Source organism: Somniosus microcephalus, chromosome 3 (assembly GCF_052327205.1).
Source record: "Somniosus microcephalus isolate GS21.2 chromosome 3, FLI_Smic_1.0, whole genome shotgun sequence".
NCBI classification, from domain to species: domain Eukaryota; kingdom Metazoa; phylum Chordata; class Chondrichthyes; order Squaliformes; family Somniosidae; genus Somniosus; species Somniosus microcephalus.
The window spans coordinates 276,585,095-276,603,729 of record NC_140989.1 but is presented as its reverse complement, the minus strand read 5'-3'; the positions used below and the strand labels follow the sequence as shown (position 1 = coordinate 276,603,729).

The 18,635-nt window shown below is 49.4% G+C and overlaps 1 protein-coding gene across 1 annotated transcript in view; it reads right to left on the bottom strand.

Annotated features, from left to right (window-relative positions):
• Window positions 1-18,635, bottom strand: part of hmcn1 (hemicentin 1) — a 757,099-nt gene that overhangs the window by 58,579 nt on the left and 679,885 nt on the right. Inside the window, exons 89-90 of the mRNA XM_085982583.1 lie at window positions 13,855-14,025; window positions 1,636-1,806 (exon numbers count right to left, since the gene is read on the bottom strand). Coding sequence (XP_085838709.1) covers window positions 1,636-1,806; window positions 13,855-14,025 — 342 coding nt within the window. The remainder of the gene's footprint in view (window positions 1-1,635; window positions 1,807-13,854; window positions 14,026-18,635) is intronic.

The window sequence follows — 18,635 nt, the reverse complement described above, 5'->3', positions numbered from 1 at the left end:
AAATGCACCACCATAGGCCCCTCTACACCCATGGGAGTGGCCCTCATCTCCATGGCAACGGGTGCATATTGATTTTGCTGGTCCAATGTTTTTAATAGCCGTGGATGCGCACTCGAAATGGCCTGAGGTCATCAAAATGTCCTCCACCACCACGGAGAAAACTATTGCAGTCCTACGGACCATTTTTGCCAGGAATGGCTTGCCAGAACAGATTTGCTCCGACAACGGACCACAGTTTGTGGCCGAAGAGTTCCGGAGGTTCTTGAAAAAGAATGGGGTAAGGCATTACACATCCGCCCCGTATCATCCAGCCACAAATGGATTGGCTGAGAGGTTCGTACAAACCTTTAAGAAGGCAATAAAGGCGATGTACAATGACAACATTCCGCTGCAGCACAAGGTGGACAATTTCCTGTTCACCTACCAGAATGCGACACATGCAGTCACCAACCAGGCCCCAGCCATGATGTTCTTTAACCGAAGGTTAAGATCTCGCCTGGATTTGCTCAGACCAAACGTACGAAGAGATGTTGAGAGTAAGCAATTCCAGCACATCCATGAGAAGCCAACAAGGAGCTTCAATGTAGGGCAACCAGTCTTGGCCCGCGACTACCGAACAGAAAAATGGCAGCCAGGAACGATATGCACACGGCAGGGCCCACTAATGTACACAGTGGACGTTGGGGAGAGCATCGTGAGACGCCATGCTGACCAGATCCTAGAGTCACAGGAACAAGTCAACCCCATGCCTCGCCCATACGTACCTGGTGATGAACCCGAGGTACAAGTCGCATCTACCCCAGAAACAGTAGCATCGGAAGCTGATGAACCAACCGACGACAGGGTGCCAGAATCACCTCCGCACCAAGAGCAAGACACTTGGGAAAGGCGCTATCCAGAAAGGATCAGGAAGCCTCCCCAAAGACTGAATATATAAATAGACTATTTTCAGCTAATGTTGCATGTTAAAAGTGTTAATTGTAATTAGTTTGATATTTAATTGTTAAATGAGTGTTATGGTACTGTTAATCTAAAGGGGGAGGAATTGTAATGCATATACCTTTAAGGGGGGGAACTACTTTTTACAGCTCATGTATACTGTAGTACCGGCAGTGACCACACCTGTATATAGCACTGAGTAGTAATCTGTACAGGCAGTTCCACTGTGAGCCACGTTGAGTAAACACCTGTTGTACCGTTCTCCGCAGTCTGTGTCTTATTATACACAGACACAACAGTCAGGAACTCGGGGTGTGGGGGGAGAGAGGGAGAAGGTCAGGAACTTGGGGGGTGGGGTGGGGGGGAGAGAGAGAGGTCAGGAACTCGGGGGGGGGAGGGTGGGGGGGGAGAGAGGGAGAAGGTCAGGAACTCAGGGGGGTGGGGGGAGAGAGGGAGAAGCTCAGGAACTCGGGGGGGTGGAGGGAGAGAGGGAGAAGGTCAGGAACTCGGGGGGGTGGGGGGAAGAGAGGGAGAAGCTCAGGATATCTTGTGTTGCAAATAGATGCTGCCGTTAAATAAACAAAATATGAACACCACTTTCTGTAACATAATGCAGCTACTGAAGCACTTTAAAATATTTTCATCAATTATGAATCACAAAATATGTTTTTTAAGTTGTAGTTTCTAATTGCTTACCTGGACACAATCTGTTCTTACAAACCCGCGCCTGTGCATCTTGCCCCTCACAGTGTGCCCCATCAAATGATGGAGGAGGATTGTTGCAAAGTCTTAGTCTAGTTTGAGTCCCTTTACCACACGTCTCACTGCATCGTCCCCATGGCAACCAGGAACTCCAGCCACCAACAACTGAAAAGAGATTGATAAAAAGGTGCAGGAATATTTCAGTATATAAAAGCATGAAAATAGGAGGAGACCTTATCAGGAAACTTAACAGGTCTGCTATAAGGAAAATATTCAAAAGGTGGAATGGACTTCTGGATAGAATAGTAGCGGCAAAAATCCTGGAAATTAAAAACACAGATAATGGGGGACTGTAGGATTTTTCTTGACTGACTGAACATAGATAGGGAAATGGTCTTCTTCCTTCATTCCCATCACGACAGTCCAAACTGGAAAAATGTTGCACCATGTAAACTAAGAGAGAGGATTAAGACAATGTGCCAATCATTTTTCTTTCTTTTCCCTAAATCATCCATGATGGGCAAGATGTGAGTGATCAGGTTGCTTCAGGGGTAGTTGTTTTCATGGGAATGTGTTTGTCTAGCCTTTTTTCATTGGTTTACAAACACAGGATGTGATGATGCAAACTGCATTGCAGTTCAACATTGCGAGATTTATGCATGGTGCCACTGAGGAAACATGATGTGCAGCTGCTCCTCCTCTCTTACCCTCAAAAAATGTTTTTGCTAAAACTGCACCTTTAAGCAGTCAAAATCAGAAGGCCTAAATCTCTTGTCTTCGCCAAGTTCAAAGGCATGATTACCATGTGCTGCCCCTGTAGCACTCACCACACTGCCAAGAACTGCATGCCCTTCTTCCTTACTCTGCACACAGCATTTTCTCAAATGTTCCTGTCAGAGGAATTTCTCAGCAGTGTACATTTACATATATACTTTATGATGAAGCACAGTTCGGCTACGCAGCACCTATGAGACGAATACACTGATACATTAAGGTTTCTTGGTCTGGTTGTGCTTTTGTTTGGAGCAAAGTGAGTTTAAACACTGAAGCAATTTGCTTGTTCTTGCTTCCTAGGGTTCTGTTAGGTCGGGAAATGGTGGGGGGTGGGTATCCTTTAAATTAGTATTCCTGTTGGTTGGGGGTTGCTGTACTAGTCTGTTTATGGTGGTCATTGATACTAGCTTGTTGTCACTGCTCACTTAACTTGTAGATTCAGAAGGGAAGTGGTACTAAAGGGCGAAACATTCAGCCCCCTTCCCCTCCCCCTCTGAAGCATGAAGCCCAGGAGAGTTCAACTCCTTGGCATCATTTACATGCCCCAACACCAACTCCTGCTCGAAACTGGCATGAAACTGGCATGAATGAGGCCACTGCCAGTGGACAAGAGTCAAGATTGGTGAGGGGGTGTCACCCATGAAAATGGTACCCTACAAGGCAAGTAGGGATGTGGGGGGAGGGGGGGGGGCGGGGCGTAGGCGGGGAATGCTATAGGGAGGCCTAAGGTATCCTTGTGGGACCAGGAGGGTCACCCCTGCTCCTCCTGGCACACAAGGAACCGTAAAAAAAATTATAATAAAGGGCTTACCAGGGCCTGGATCCTGGCTGCCGCTAGCTTTTGCCAGAGACCATTTGGGCCATAGTCAGGTCAGGCCCGTGATTAAAAAGGCGTACATGTCCCAACGATTTCATTGGAACATGACACTGCCATTTAAATGGCCTGTAGCCAAAGAACATTTCAGCTGGACACAATGGCCCAGAAATTCGGGTCTCCACGGGTGAGTACGCACGGGCTACTCACCCGTAGGCCCAATGGAAGTGCCGGTTTCCTGCATGCACTGCACATGCGCGGGAAACCGGCACTTCCGTTCCCCTGAACGAAGGGGTTCAGAGGTCGAACGCGTGCGTGGGAGAGGCTGCGCGTGCGCATCAAACTTTGTTTTTTTTTACAGGTTTTCCCGGGAGGGTAAGTCTGCAGAAGTTAGACATGTAAAAAGCAGGCGTAAGGCCTGCTTTTTACAAGGTAAGTAGTGAATTAATTAAAATTAAAACATTTTTTCCACAGGTTTATTATTTTTAAATACTTTAAAGCAAGGTAAGTTTATTTTTAGCCCCGTTAGAAAATAAAATTATTTTTTTCAAAAATTTAAATTATTGTTTATGTTAAATCTGTGAGTTGTTCAAGTAATTAATACTCAGACTTAATCAGTAACAATAAAACAGGTCTTTACTGGTTGGAGGTAGGGACTATACGTAGGTCTTTACTTCATGCCCACAGGCGGGAACTGAGGGGAGATCAGTACCCACAGTACTATTTATACCCCTATGGCCAGGAGTGGTACTGCGTATCACTACGCCCAACAAGTAGTGCAGTCCTGTCCATAGGTTCAAAGTAGCACACATATTACATACACAACATTCCTCCCTTCCTAGCTTTACAGTCATCTCCCCATTTAACATAACGTAATAACATATATACATATATAACTTCAGGTTTACATAACAGAATAACATAGATACATAGATAACTTCATGTCAAAACAGATCACAGATTCAGTCTCTGCGGAAAACAGTTCACAGATTCAATCTCTGTGGTGGAGTCGGTTCACGTTGCTGGAGTGACTCATTCAATAGTCCTTCCATGGATTTAACAGTTTGGACTTCCGAACTGAATTGGCTCCGTTCGGAGGGACCACGTGTGTGATCTGGTAGAGGTAATAATGGTTCAGATGGGTCATCTTCTGTTTCGACTTTTCCTTTTCTGCTTCTTGGAGACTCTCTGGGCTCCACTGTCAGCTGCCAGCTGCATGCGCAGTTCCTCCTTCTCTCCCTCCTTTTTCCGTAGTAGAGCCACCTTCTCCCGATGTTCCGTAGACTTTCGGTGCTCCTCCATGATTTCTGTATGGTGGGAGTCGAAGTTACAAGTTGGGCAGGACAGGACATAGTAATATTCGGTGTCGTCCTGATCTAGGCCAGCGAGAGGGTCTTCTATTTCCTCCATACCCAGCTGGGCGTTAGCCAGCTTTTGTTCCAAGTCCAGACATCTTTCCTGAAGAGACTTCTTCATGCGTACCTCTTCATCCAGCTTTTTCTGGGCTTTCAGCAAGTCGTTTACTAATGACCTCATTTGAGATTTTACTACTTCAACTTCTTTTGGAGATTGATTGATCGGACTATTCAATCCCTCTACCGGAGCAGCTGTTTCAGCGGTCTGTTGTTCTACGTTGACGTGAGTCAGCGTACTTTTGGCATCCAAGGGCTGCTCTGTTGCAGTCATCTCAGTCTGTGTTGCCACCTCAGCTCTTCCAATAACCTTTGAGAGCTCCGAACCCCTTTCGTTTGAATATTGAAGTTCGTGTTCAAGTTTTTCCCATTTCAGAGTCCTGTCCTTCAGCATATGCAGGAGTTGGCTGACCGTTAACTCCTCTGACATCAGACGGTTTGTGTGCTCCTGCTCCATTTTCTCCATCAGCTGCTTCTGTTGTCTTTCCAGATTCTCCAACTCTATATCAAAGAACTCTTTCGTTGCATTCAACTCTTGCTCACAACGGCGAAGCATTTGTTCTAATTGCTGTTGTAGTTTGAAATGGAGTTGAGTTCGAGCCCGGTGTCCCTCAGAAATGGGCACATCAGTAGACTTGCCAGACTCAGAATCCACAGTTAAACTATGTTGTTGTTGCTCAGTGGAATTCTGTGCTGAAACTTTGTCTTTTGCACCTGAGTTGGGCTTACCATCATCCGTTCCAGAGTCTGGGCCGACTATCTTCACCGAGTTCTCACTCGTTATTGTTTGTAGGAAATGCCAGTCCATATTCATTTTCCTAATCCACTCCCGTCCTAGTAGTGGAGAACCTCCTTCAGATATCACATATAAGTCCATTATTTGACTGTCTTCGCCCTTGTGGACCACTGCAACCTCTATTTTCCCGATGGGGTACACTCTTTGCCCCGTGTATGTTTTCAATATAATCCCCGTATCCTGTAGGGGAATATGTTGGAATAACTTTCCGTAATCTTTCTTATTTATGACCGTCAATGCCGATCCAGTGTCCAATTCCAGTTTTACTTGGACTCCTTCTATCTGAAGAGTGACCCAAATTGTCTGGAGGTCTGCACCCTTACCAGCGTTGAGTACTCTTAAGCTAGCCAGTTCATTACAGCTTAAGCTAGCCAGTTCATTACTGCTAGCGTCTGAATCGGACTCCTGTTCGGTCACCTTGTGTACCTTTGCGTATTTTCCTTGCGGTGACTTCTTGTTGCTGGTCTTCTTCCCTGACCTGCATACTCTAGCTATATGTCCAAGCCTACCACAAGTTCTACATTCTTGGTTTTTAAACCAACACTGGTTCTGATCATGCGTTGTCTTTCCACAACGATAACATTTGCCAGAACTCACACCCAATTTGTGTGCACTGAGCTCCGGTGACCGTAGCTGCATTACTGCCGTGCCTCTCGCTGCGGCTTCGTATGCTGCTGCCATAGTGACCGCCTTCTCAAGCGTCAGCTCATTCTCCTCGAGCAGTCGCTTTTGTGTATCCTGTTTAAATAAACCACACACAAATTTGTCTCGAAGTGCCTCTGTCAGTCCCGTTCCAAACTGGCAATATTTCGCTAATTTACGCAATTCCAGCAAATAATCAGCATTGCTTTCATGCTGTAGCTGCCTTCTGTCGTAAAATTTAAATCGTTCCGCTAGCATCAGCGGCGTGGGGTTTAGATGATCTTTCAGGACAGTAACAATCTCATCGAACGTCTTATCCGCCGGTTCATCTGGTGATAACAGGTGTTTCAATTGCCCGTATGTCTTCGCACCCCTTAAATTTAATAATGTTAGAGCTTTATCTTGGTCACGAATTTTATTGGCCTTACAATAATTTTTTACTCTTTCAACATATATGGCCCAATCTTCGAGGTCACTATCAAAGGTGCTAATATTCCCGTGTTTAGGCATTGTAGATTTGCAATTTCTCAGATTTTTTTTTTTTTTTTTACTGCTATCCAAGATGGCGGCTTCCCGCTCTTGCCGTCGTCCTCCGCCCACAAAATGGTGGTTTTCCCGCGCTTGGCGGTCTTCACCCGTCCCCCAACGCCGTCTCCCTTCAGCCCCCGAGTGCGGCCCTTATCTTCGCCGCGATCGCCCGAGTGCGGCCCTTATCAGCGGATGCGATCGCTGGATCGCGAAGCGGCTCTCGGCTCTTATCAGGAGATGCGATCGCTCCGTTGAAACGCCTCCCGCTCGAAGCGGCTCTCGCGCCCTATTCCTCCAGCTCCCCCAGCCCCGTTCGTGCGGCCAACGCGGTCGACTGCCTGTCGCGTCGCTGCCCGGCTCAGACAACGGCTTACCCACCACCAAGCTGGAGAAGAAGCTGACGGTCGCCGATGGAGGCTCCGAGGTCAGGATGTCTTCCAGTGGGGTGGAGAGGGTGGAAACCTCTCTGCAACGTCCTGGCTGTGGACGAAGCTGCCGTGGAGTGACTGCCGCAGGGTCCGAATCAGACTCGTCGCCAGTGTTAAATCTGTGAGTTGTTCAAGTAATTAATACTCAGACTTAATCAGTAACAATAAAACAGGTCTTTACTGGTTGGAGGTAGGGACTATACGTAGGTCTTTACTTCATGCCCACAGGCGGGAACTGAGGGGAGATCAGTACCCACAGTACTATTTATACCCCTATGGCCAGGAGTGGTACTGCGTATCACTACGCCCAACAAGTAGTGCAGTCCTGTCCATAGGTTCAAAGTAGCACACATATTACATACACAACAGTTTAAAAGTTATTTCATGTAATTTATAGTTTATTTAAAAAATGTGTTTTTAAAAAATGTATTTGAAGATTTAGTGATGTTTCGTAAGAAGAAGGGGCCCGTAGTATTTCTAAGTTTGACAGCACTTCCTGTCAGACTTATGAATGGAGCATTCCCTGCTCCGATTGGCTCTCCATGGCCCATGTGATCCCAGGGGACGCATTGAACTAACTGCGCCCCTGGGATATGCAAGCACTGCGCGCCGGCAGCTGGAGCAGGCCCCGGATCAGAATTCCACGGGGGCCCACAGCTCAACGGCCGGTGCGCAATGTAGTGTATGTGCCTTTAAGAGCCCCAGGTGTGCTGTAATGCCGGTAATTGCCACTCGGGCTATATAAGCCTGTATATTGTGTATATCCGTTAGAACCCCCCCCCCCAGACTTTGCTTAGTAAATACCTATGAACCAACTCCTGTCTTCAGTGTCTTTATCAACACACGGACACTACAGTGGCGACGAAGTGGAAACGGACTTACCTGCAATTCTGCAGCACCTCAAGGACATCGATTCCTCGGGCGTCCAGAAGACTCAAGGAAGTGAGAGAAGCTGTGGTTTCACCAGCTGGCCAAGCTGGTGGCAGGTACTGCGCTAATCCTTCCTGGGCGTCAGGCTGGGGCTCCAGCGGCTGGCTCTACAGCTGAGACAGGCAGCGAAATCGGAGGCAAGCAATAACGGACTGGGAGGGAGCACTCGGGAGACGGCCGGCGCGGCAAGCAGGTCAGCGTTCAGACCTCCGGCGGGAACGAGTTTCCAACAGTAAATTAAAAAAAAGAGAACGGAAACCGCAGTAAACAGCGTTGTTATCGGCAGCAGCGGCGGGAAAGCGCGGGAAGCGCCATATCTTTGCTGCAGAAAAGAAAAAAAAGCGCGGGAAGCGCCATATCTTTTCTGAAATGCCTAAATCTGGTAATATTGATGCTTTTGATAGTGAAATAGAGGATTGGACGACATACATGGAAAGAGTAGAGGTATATTGCACTGCAAATGGAATAGAAGATGAAAAAAAAGCTTCAGTACTTCTGAACTTAATGGGCGCAAAGGCATACGGGCTGTTACGAAATTTAATCACTCCAGCCAAACCAAAGGACAAGAATTTTAAAGAAATTGTTGATACCCTGCAGGAGCACTTAAACCCAACACCGCTGCTGATAGCGGAACGATTCAAGTTCTTCAAGAGAAATCAACACAAGAATGAAAGTAACGCTGATTACCTAACCGAATTAAGAAAGCTATCAAAGTACTGCCAATTCGGGGCAGGACTACCAGATTATCTTCGAGACAAATTCGTTTGCGGTCTCTTAAGTGAAGGAACACAAAAAAGACTGTTTTCTGAAAAAGATTTAACGTTGGACAAAGCTTTCAGTGTGGCTGCATCATACGAAGCAGCAGCAAAAGGAACTGCAGAGACACAACAAAAGACACAGGACTTCGGCACCCATGAAATGACACAGGGTTTCGAAAGATGTTATCGCTGCGGCAGATCCACCCATAACCAGAGGGACTGCTGGTTCAAGGACAAAGCATGCAGGCAATGCGGAAAGATTGGACACATTGCACGGGTATGCCGATCTGGACAAAATAAATCTACTGACAGAAAAAAAAAAATCAATAAAGAAAAGTACAGGAAGGTACAAATGATGACGGACAGTAGCTCCGAAGACCAGAAGAGCGATAGCGACTTCGAAAACAAGAGACTAAGCTGTCTCAAATTACATAATGTACTTGCCAAAGATGATTACCAAACCATTTGGGTTACCCTCACAATAGCAGGGTCCCCAGTTAAAATGGAGCTAGATACAGGATCAGCTCTAACCGTAATAAATCGACGGGATTACGAGAGGCTATTTTCGCATATACCTCTAAAAGACACATCCATTATCTTAAAAACATATACGGGGCAGAAAGTATACCCCAAAGGAAAAATAAGGGTGCCTGTTGTATACAACGGCAAAGAAATACAAAAGTTGTATTTATACATTCTACAAGATGGTGGTCCACCGTTGTTGGGACGTGAATGGATCAGGAAGATACGTTTAGACTGGCACTCCATTCAGGCACTGACGGTGACCAGTAAGGAAAAAAACAATGATGACATCATACCTGAATGATTAAAAGACATCTTGGCCAACGCCAAAGAAGTGTTTCAAGAGAAACTAGGAACCTTGAAAGGCATTACCGCCTCAATAAAAGTGGAAGATGCAGCAATTCCCAAATTTTTTAAGGCAAGACCGGTGCCATACGCAATACGTCCAGCAGTCGAGGCAGAGCTGGAGAATTTGGAAAAAGCAGGTGTATTATCCAAAATAGATTGGAGCGAATGGGCAACACCCATCGTTCCAGTCATGAAAAAAGCATTGAATAAAGATAAATCTGAAGAACAGAGAAAAATTCGCATCTGTGGTGACTTCAAGGTGACTGTAAACCCGGTCCTTCACACGGTACAGTATCCTCTTCCGAGGATAGAAGATATTTTCGCCTCACTATCCGGAGGGAAACGTTTCACCAAAATTGACTTGGCACAGGCATATCTACAGATGGAGGTTGAGGAGGCCTCTAAAAAGTATCTCACGATAAACACACACAAAGGCCTGTACCAGTACAATCGACTGGTTTTTGGAGTAGCCTCAGCTCCAGCTATCTGGCAAAGAGCTATGGAGCAAGTCCTGCAAGGGATTCCGGGGACTCAATGCTACCTAGACGACATCCTTATAACAGGAGAAAACGACAACGAGCACCTTGCCAATTTGGAGCAGGTGCTCACTAGGCTGAAAGAACGGGGCCTACGAGCGAATCGCCCCAAGTGCGAATTTTTCCAAAATCAGCTATCATATTGTGGCCACATAATTAATAATGAAGGGTTGCATAAGTCACCTGAAAAAATTGAAGCGGTTATAAAAGCCCCAGCACCTGAAAATGTTTCACAATTAAGGTCGTTCCTGGGATTAATAAATTACTATCATAAATTTTTACCGAACTTATCAACTCTTCTACACCCTCTTAATGAACTTCTACAAACAGGAGTGATTTGGAAATGGAACGAAGACTGTAAACGTGCCTTCCATAAATGCAAAGACTTAATCACATCCGAAGAAGTTTTGGCTCATTACAACCCATCACTGCCAATCAGACTGGCGTGCGATGCATCCCCTTACGGCATAGGAGCAGTATTATCCCATAAATTCCCTGATGGCTCAGAATGGCCGATAGCTTTTGCGTCACGCTCATTAAACTCAACTGAGCGTAACTATGCCCAAATCGACAGGGAAGCACTCAGCCTGGTATGGGGAGTGAAGAAATTCAACCATTACCTACACGGACAAAAATTTACCTTGTTGACTGACCATCAACACCTCATCTCCATATTCAACCCTAAAAAAGGTGTTCCCATTATGACAGTGCAAAGGCTACAGAGGTGGTCCCTTTTTCTAGGGGCACACCAATACAACATAGAATACAAAGGGTCAAAGCAGCATGGGAATGCTGATGGTTTATCGCGCCTACCATTGCCAACGGTAGAAGAGGCACCTACAGTAGACCCAGTAGAGATGTTCCACTCTACCATAGTGGAATGTCTACCAGTGACAAATTCTGCCATTGAAAGGGAGACGAGAAATGACCCGACTCTCTCACGGGTCTACGATTTAACAGTGAAGGGATGGCCAGCACATGGCGAACCACTGTTGCCAGCATTCTCGCAAAGAAGAGAACAGCTGTCAGTGTGCCGAGGAACCTTGATGTGTGGATCCAGAGTGGTGATTCCACCCAAACTCCAGGATAAAGTGCTAAAGGAGCTTCACGAGGGGCATCTGGGTGGAGTGAAAATGAAGAACCTAGCTAGGGTGTTTGTATGGTGGCCAGGTATCGATGGAGACATCGAAGAAATGACCAAGAGCTGCCTAGGATGCCAGAAGGTCCAAAACGCTCCACCACAAGCCCCTCTACATCCATGGGAGTGGCCCTCATCTCCCTGGCAAAGGGTGCACATCGACTTTGCTGGTCCATTTATGGACTCAATGTTCTTAATCGCAGTTGATGCACACTCCAAGTGGCCGGAGGTAATAAAGATGTCCTCCACCACCACGGAAAAAACCATCACAGTATTAAGGACCATATTTGCCAGGAATGGGCTGCCGGAACAGATCTGTTCTGATAATGGACCGCAATTTGTGTCCGAAGAATTCAGAAAGTTCTTAAAAAACAATGGGGTTAAGCACTACACGTCTGCCCCATACCATCCCGCCACCAATGGATTGGCTGAAAGGTTTGTCCAGACCTTCAAGAAGGCCATAAAGGCCATGGGTAATGAAGACATAAAACTTCAGCACAAAGTGGATAACTTCTTATTCGCATACAGGAATGCAACACATATGGTTACCAACCAAACTCCCGCCATGATGTTCTTCAATAGAAACCTAAGATGCCGGCTGGATTTGGTCAAGCCCAACATCAGAAGGGACGTGGAGAACCGGCAGTTTCAAGGCATGAATGAAAGGCCAACTAGAACCTTCCAGATAGGGCAACAAGTTTTGGCCCGGGACTACCGTACCGAGAAATGGTAGCCTGGAACTATCTGCACACGACTAGGACCACGGATGTATACCGTGGACATCGGAGAAAGCATAATAAGGCGCCATGCTGACCAAATCATAAAGTCATCCGAAAAGGGACAACCTACGCCACAACTCTATACATCTAACGATGAAGTAGAGATACCCATATCTACCTCCGATCCGGTGATACTGGAACCCGATGAACCCGACACTGGCATTCAAGCCGAATCAGCCTTGCCAGAAGAACCTACTACACCACCAGAAACTACTACACCCCCGAGGCGTTATCCGGACCGAGTCAGGAAGCCTCCTGAGAGACTAACTTATAATTAATTAACTACAGCAATGTATATTATTTTGCTTATAACATGTAATTAATAATTACTTAAAATATGATGTACTGGTTAGCTAAAAGGGGAGGAATTGTGGTGTATGTGCCTTTAAGAGCCCCAGGTGTGCTGTAATGCCGGTAATTGCCACTCGGGCTATATAAGCCTGTATATTGTGTATATCCATTAGAACCCCCCCCCAGACTTTGCTTAGTAAATACCTATGAACCAACTCCTGTCTTCAGTGTCTTTATCAACACACGGACACTACACGCAAGGCAAGTGCAGGTCGGGGGCTTGCATCCGCGGGAAGCCCCCGACCCGAATTTCTGGGCCAATATTTTCTGCATGGGTCTGGCTTTCCCATCAGCAAGATAATACATTCTTACTCTTTAATGCTGTACTTCATAGTCAGGCCTAACTTACTTCGCTTTTCTGATGGACTCCAGTGGTTTTCCAGATACGCTGGGTCCTGGACTTAAATGGGAGTTTCCAAGAGCCTTGTTTTGGGGGAACCACAAACAAGGTCACTTACATGGAGGAGGCAGTTCTCACTCTTTCATCCCATAAAGGCATCTGGCATATTTGTGGAGGTGAGTACATCAAGTTAAATGAGGCATACCAGCCTCCAGAAAGATGCAAATTGGCACCACCAGTCGAAGGAGGGGGGAGGGTCCAGGCCAGCGAAGCGAACTGGACCCCTGAAGATGAGGACGTTTATAAAAAAAAAAATTGTTAGTATTGTCCCCCATGTAAGGGGGCCAAAGGAGATACAGAATAAACAATTTCTGGGCAAGTGTGGGGGGAGGGGGTGGTTGGCTGGGGGAACCCCCTCCACCCCCCCTCCCAAGGTGGCAGCTAGGGGCTGTCATGTGAATGCTCTTGCATTGTAAAATAACATCATGGAATATGTTGTCTTTAAGGGTAAGATGGTCTATCAATATAGTAAGGTCAATCAATAAATCCAGCAGGCACACTGTCCCCGTTCACAATGGAGTTGCTTCAAGTGGCCACGAAGAATCTTGTTTTCATCAGCAAAATGGATCAAACACTCCAATTTTGGCACAAGTTGGCCTCAAGATTTCTGACGCCGTGCTAATAAATTGTGCTTGGATAGAATAATGAAGATAAACAACTTTGTAACATTCCTGAAAATTGCAATTAATCTCATGGAGACTTTTATTGTATGACCTGGGATTAACTCATTACAAATAGTTTCTTGTCTTTTTGAGATTAATGCGCTTAAGGATGCAAGAAAAGAAAAGAGTCAGACAATTGGAAAATAAGATTAAAAAACACATGAACTAGATAAAAGGTCATCAATTTTACAGTGTAAAAATTCTTTGTCTTTCTTAACATACATCCTCTGAAATGTTTTAGGAGTCACGTAGCAAGCATGTTATAGCGTTATTCATGGTTTCTCTTTGAGAAGTAGTCCTAAGCAATAAGCGTTTTATTAGAGACCTTAGTGTAAAAGAGGGCGAGTTACAGTGAGTGGGTGTACATGTTGAACTGATGGAATTGTCTCTGTTACCTGGACAAGGTCGGATGCTGCACATGATAGCCTCCACAGCTTTGCCTTCACACCGTCTCCCCCCATATTGCATTGACGGATTACTGCACGTCCTGGTCCTTGTCCTGTTCCCCTGGCCACAGGTACGAGAACATTCTTCCCACTGGCCCCACTCTGACCAACTGCCATCCACTGAAGACATAAAACATTTGTTAATACAGTGTCTTTCAGTATTTAATGTTAATCTGTTCATCAGAATAACACACAAACAAACTCTACCTGCTGGTAATATTTTCAAGAGGTAGTAACTGGTACAATGAAAACCTACATCAAGGAGTTACTTTGAAGAAAGTAGTTATATAAGGCAGGCAAAGCATATACAAGTAAATTACAAAATTTAAATTAATTTCCCGCCACCTATTTGTTGCTCTCCTCTCCTGAAGGCATTGACTCATACTGAAATATGATTCTAAAGATCCTGCTCGCCCTCTGATACTTTCTGTGAGTTTGGGAAGTAAGTGACAGGAAGATAATTCATTGATTTTTAAACTTGGGTCTCTGAATGCTGGGAATGCAAGAGCATCCTGGAGGTCAATTAGGTCAGATTTCTCTGTTTGTCATCATATTTATGTATTTTTCTATATTTATAGACATGCTAGCACATTTTGCTGTATACTAATAAATATTTCAACACTGATAGCAACGTTTCCCTTTAGGTAGGTGTAACTTTCTTTTGGAAGTTAGGCAGGGGGTCCCCAAGAGTGTGTCAATATTTGCAGGGGGTTCCCAAGAGTGTGTCAATATTTGCAGGGAGGTCCCCGAGAGTGTGTTGTGGCGACACGCCACCACTGGACATAATCCGCTCACGGCGACACAGACAGTCTAAGCAGAAGCCCCAGCTGGGGGCCCTTTCCTCCAGCAACTTGTTTCCTGCAGGGACAGGCTGCCGGGAGCACTTCCTGTCTGGGAAGTATTTAAGTGGATGCGCGGGCTTTTCTAGTTCCTGTTTTGCCATGAGGCTGAAATAAAAAGCTGTACTGTTTCACTGGCTCTGGTCTCGACTCCCACGTTTGCCGCGGTATCTCAACACTGGTGACCCCGACGCTCAGGACGAATCCTAAGCTAGCATGGCGGATACAAACGCAGTCACGGTTAAATTACCAGACTTTTGGGAGAACCTCGCCGAAGCCTGGTTCGTTCAAGCTGAGTCCAGATTCCGGCTGAAAGGCATTACAGTCGACGCCACGAAGTACGACTACCTCATCGCCTCGCTCACCTATGCTACAGTCCCCAAGGTTTGGGCAGCGCTGCAGAATCCACCAACGGAGGGCAAGTACGAACATCTGAAGGCTGCGCTACTTAAAAAATTCCAAACGTCCTCTTACCAGCGCCACTGCCAACTCCTGGACCTCTCTGGCCTTGGTGACGCTTCACCATCAGACCTGCTTTCCCACATGCTGTCCCTCTCAGACGACAAAAACCCCGGCGCCCTTTTTTGCACGCTTTTCATTCGGCAGCTCCCCGCCAGCATCCGCCCGCTCATTGTGGAGTCTGACTCCACGGACCTGAATGATATAGCCGAAAAGGCCGACCGGCTGCTCTCTGCACAGGCCGCTCGCGACGTCGCGCCCGACCTCACGGCAACGACCACGCGGTCTTCCTGGGCCGCTAGGCCCGACCGCCCTACCACTCCGGGTCACTGCTACTACCACACCCGTTTTGGCGCTAGGGCTCAACGCTGCACGCCACCGTGTACCTTCAAACCCCCCCCCGCACCGGCCCCCGCGATGGCCGCGGGGCAGAAGGAGCCCCTACTGTAAGTCACTGACGACAGAACCAACCGCCGATTTCTGTGCGACACAGGGGCCCAGCACAGCATCACCCCCGCCTCCGCCCTCGAGATCCAACGCGGCACACGGGGTATCACACTGGCTGCAGCCAACGGCTCTGAAATCCGCACATATGGCACCCGCATGGTCACGCTCGACCTCGCGGGCCGCCGCTACCGCTGGGAGTTCCTCACAGCCAAGGCCCTCTGCCCACTCATCGGCGCCGACTTCCTACGCGCCCACGGCCTCCTTGTCGACATTCCGAGGCACCGCCTCGTCAACATCAACACTATGGCCCCCATCCCCGGCGCCTTTACCCCGGCCCGTTCGGCCGGCCTGACGACCTACTGCCTCGCCAGAGCCACGGACGACTACTCGGCACTCCTAGCTGAGTTTCCCGCCCTCACTAACCCGACCTTTTCGGCCAAAGCCGCCAAGCACGGTGTGGAACACTATATCCCCACCACCGGCCCCCCAGTTTCTACCCACGCCCGCAGACTCAACCCGGCCAAGCTGGAAATCGCGCGGGCCGAGTTCACCACCATGGAACAACTCGGCATCATCCGCCGCTCCAGCAGCCCTTGGGCCTCGCCCCTCCACATCGCCCCCAAGCCCGGTGGAGGCTGGCGCCCTTGCGGGGACTACCGCCGCCTCAACGATGCCACCACCCCCGATCGATACCCGGTGCCACACATCCAGGACTTCTCGGCCCGACTGGCCGGACGAACCGTCTTTTCCAAAGTCGACCTGGTGCGCGGTTACCACCAAGTCCCCGTACACCCCGCGGACATCCCCAAAAAGGCCGTCATCACCCCATTCGGCCTGTTCGAGTTCCTGAGGATGCCCTTCGGCCTCAAGAATGCAGCACAGGCTTTCCAGCGCCTTATGGACTCAGTCCTCCTGGACCTGAACTTCCTATTCGTCTATCTAGACGACATTCTCGTGGCCAGCTCCTCCAAACAGGAACACCTCGAACACCTTCGCATCCTGTTCGGGCGCCTAGCCCAACACGGGCTCATCCTCAGCCCGGCGAAGTGCCAATTCGGCCTAACCGAGATCGATTTTCTCGGTCACCACATCACCCCTGCTGGGGCCGTCCCCCTGCCCAACAAGGTGCAGGCCGTTCAGCAATTCCCCCGCCCCACAACCATCAAGGGCCTCCAGGAGTTCCTCGGGATGGTGAACTTCTACAACAGGTTCATCCCCAGAGCCGCAGCCCTCATGAAGCCCCTATACGACTCCCTCCGAGGAAAATCCGGCAAGATGGACGTAGCCTGGACCACTGACACGGCAGCCGCCTTCGACGCCACCAAAAATGCGCTCGCCGACGCCACTCTGCTCGCGCACCCGAGGGCCGATGCCCGGGTCGCGCTCACCACCGACGCCTCCGACCACGCGGTCGGGGCCATGTTCGAGCAGTGGGTCAATGGCGCGTGGCAGCCACTTGCCTTCTACAGCCGCCAACTGCGCCCCCCGGAGGTCAAATACTCCACTTTCGACCGCGAGCTTCTCGCACTCCACCTGTCGGTCCGCCATTTCAGGTTCCTCCTGGAAGGCCGCCCCTTCACCGCGTATGTGGACCACAAGCCACTCACATACGCGATGGCCAAGCACACCGAACCCTGGTCCGCTAGGCAGCAACGCCAGCCCGCGGCCGTCTCCGAGTTTACAACGGACATTCAGCACGTCTCCGGTAGAGACAACGTGGTCGCCGACTGCCTTTCCCGTCCCGCCGTCTGTGCGAATCATCTCGCGGTCGACTACGCACTACTAGCAGCGGCCCAGCTCACGGACCCAGACCTCCTCTCGGCGGCTACCAGCCTGCCAGGGCTACGCCTGGCCAAGGTCGCGCACGGGCCCGAAGCCACGGCAGTCACGTGCGACGTCTCACTCGGCCAACCCAGGCCGGTCGTCCCTGAGACCTGGCGCCGCCGCGTTTTCGACGCGCTCCATGGGCTCTCTCACCCGGGTTCCCGCGCATCCGTCAAACTCCTCTCCAAGCGCTTCGTCTGGCGCGGCCTCAGCAGAGATGTTCGGACTTGGGCCACCTCCTGCCTCGCCTGCCAACGGGCTAAGGTACAGCTGCACACCAAAGCACCCCTGGGAGACTTCGAGGTACCCAGCCGCCGCTTCGACCACGTACACGTCGACATCGTCGGTCCCCTGCCGCCATCGCAAGGCCAAACTTATCTCCTCACGATGGTCGACCGCTACACACGTTGGCCTGAGGCAGTGCCGCTGACCTCCACCACCACAGCCGACATCGCCAGGGCGTTCGTTAACACCTGGGTTGCGAGGTTCGGCGTACCGGCCGACATAACCTCCGACAGAGGCGCCCAGTTCACCTCCGAACTCTGGACGGCCACAGCACGCAACCTCGGGGTGACGCTCCACCGCACCACGGCGTACCACCCGCAGGCCAACGGACTTTGTGAACGCTTCCACAGGTCACTCAAGGCCTCACTCCGCGCCGGCCTGCAGGACTACCTGGACTGACCGCCTACCGTGGGTGCTACTCGGCCTACGCACCGCGGTCAAGGAAGACCTCCAGTCCTCGGCAGCGGAGTTAGTCTACGGACAACCGCTGCGCGTCCCAGGCGAATTCCTTCCGGAGCCTACCAAGCCTTAGTCGGCCGAACAGCAGCGGCTCGAGTCTTTCTCTTCCGCTCAGCAGTTCGCCCCACTTCCGGTCAACCGACACGGCGAACTCGCACCTCACGTCCCGCCAAATTTACAGCAGGCGCGCTTCGTCTTCGTGCGACACGACGCGCACCGTGGGCCCCTGCGACCCCCGTACGACGGTCCGTACGAGGTACTACAAACCGGGGACAAGGTCTTCAAGCTGCGACTCGGCGGCAGGGTCGAGACAGTCTCCATCGACCGGCTCAAACCAGCACACACAGAACCAGGGGAACAGGTCCCCGTGGCCCAGCCTCCAACTAGAGGCCGTCCCCCCGGCAAGCCAGCACGGCC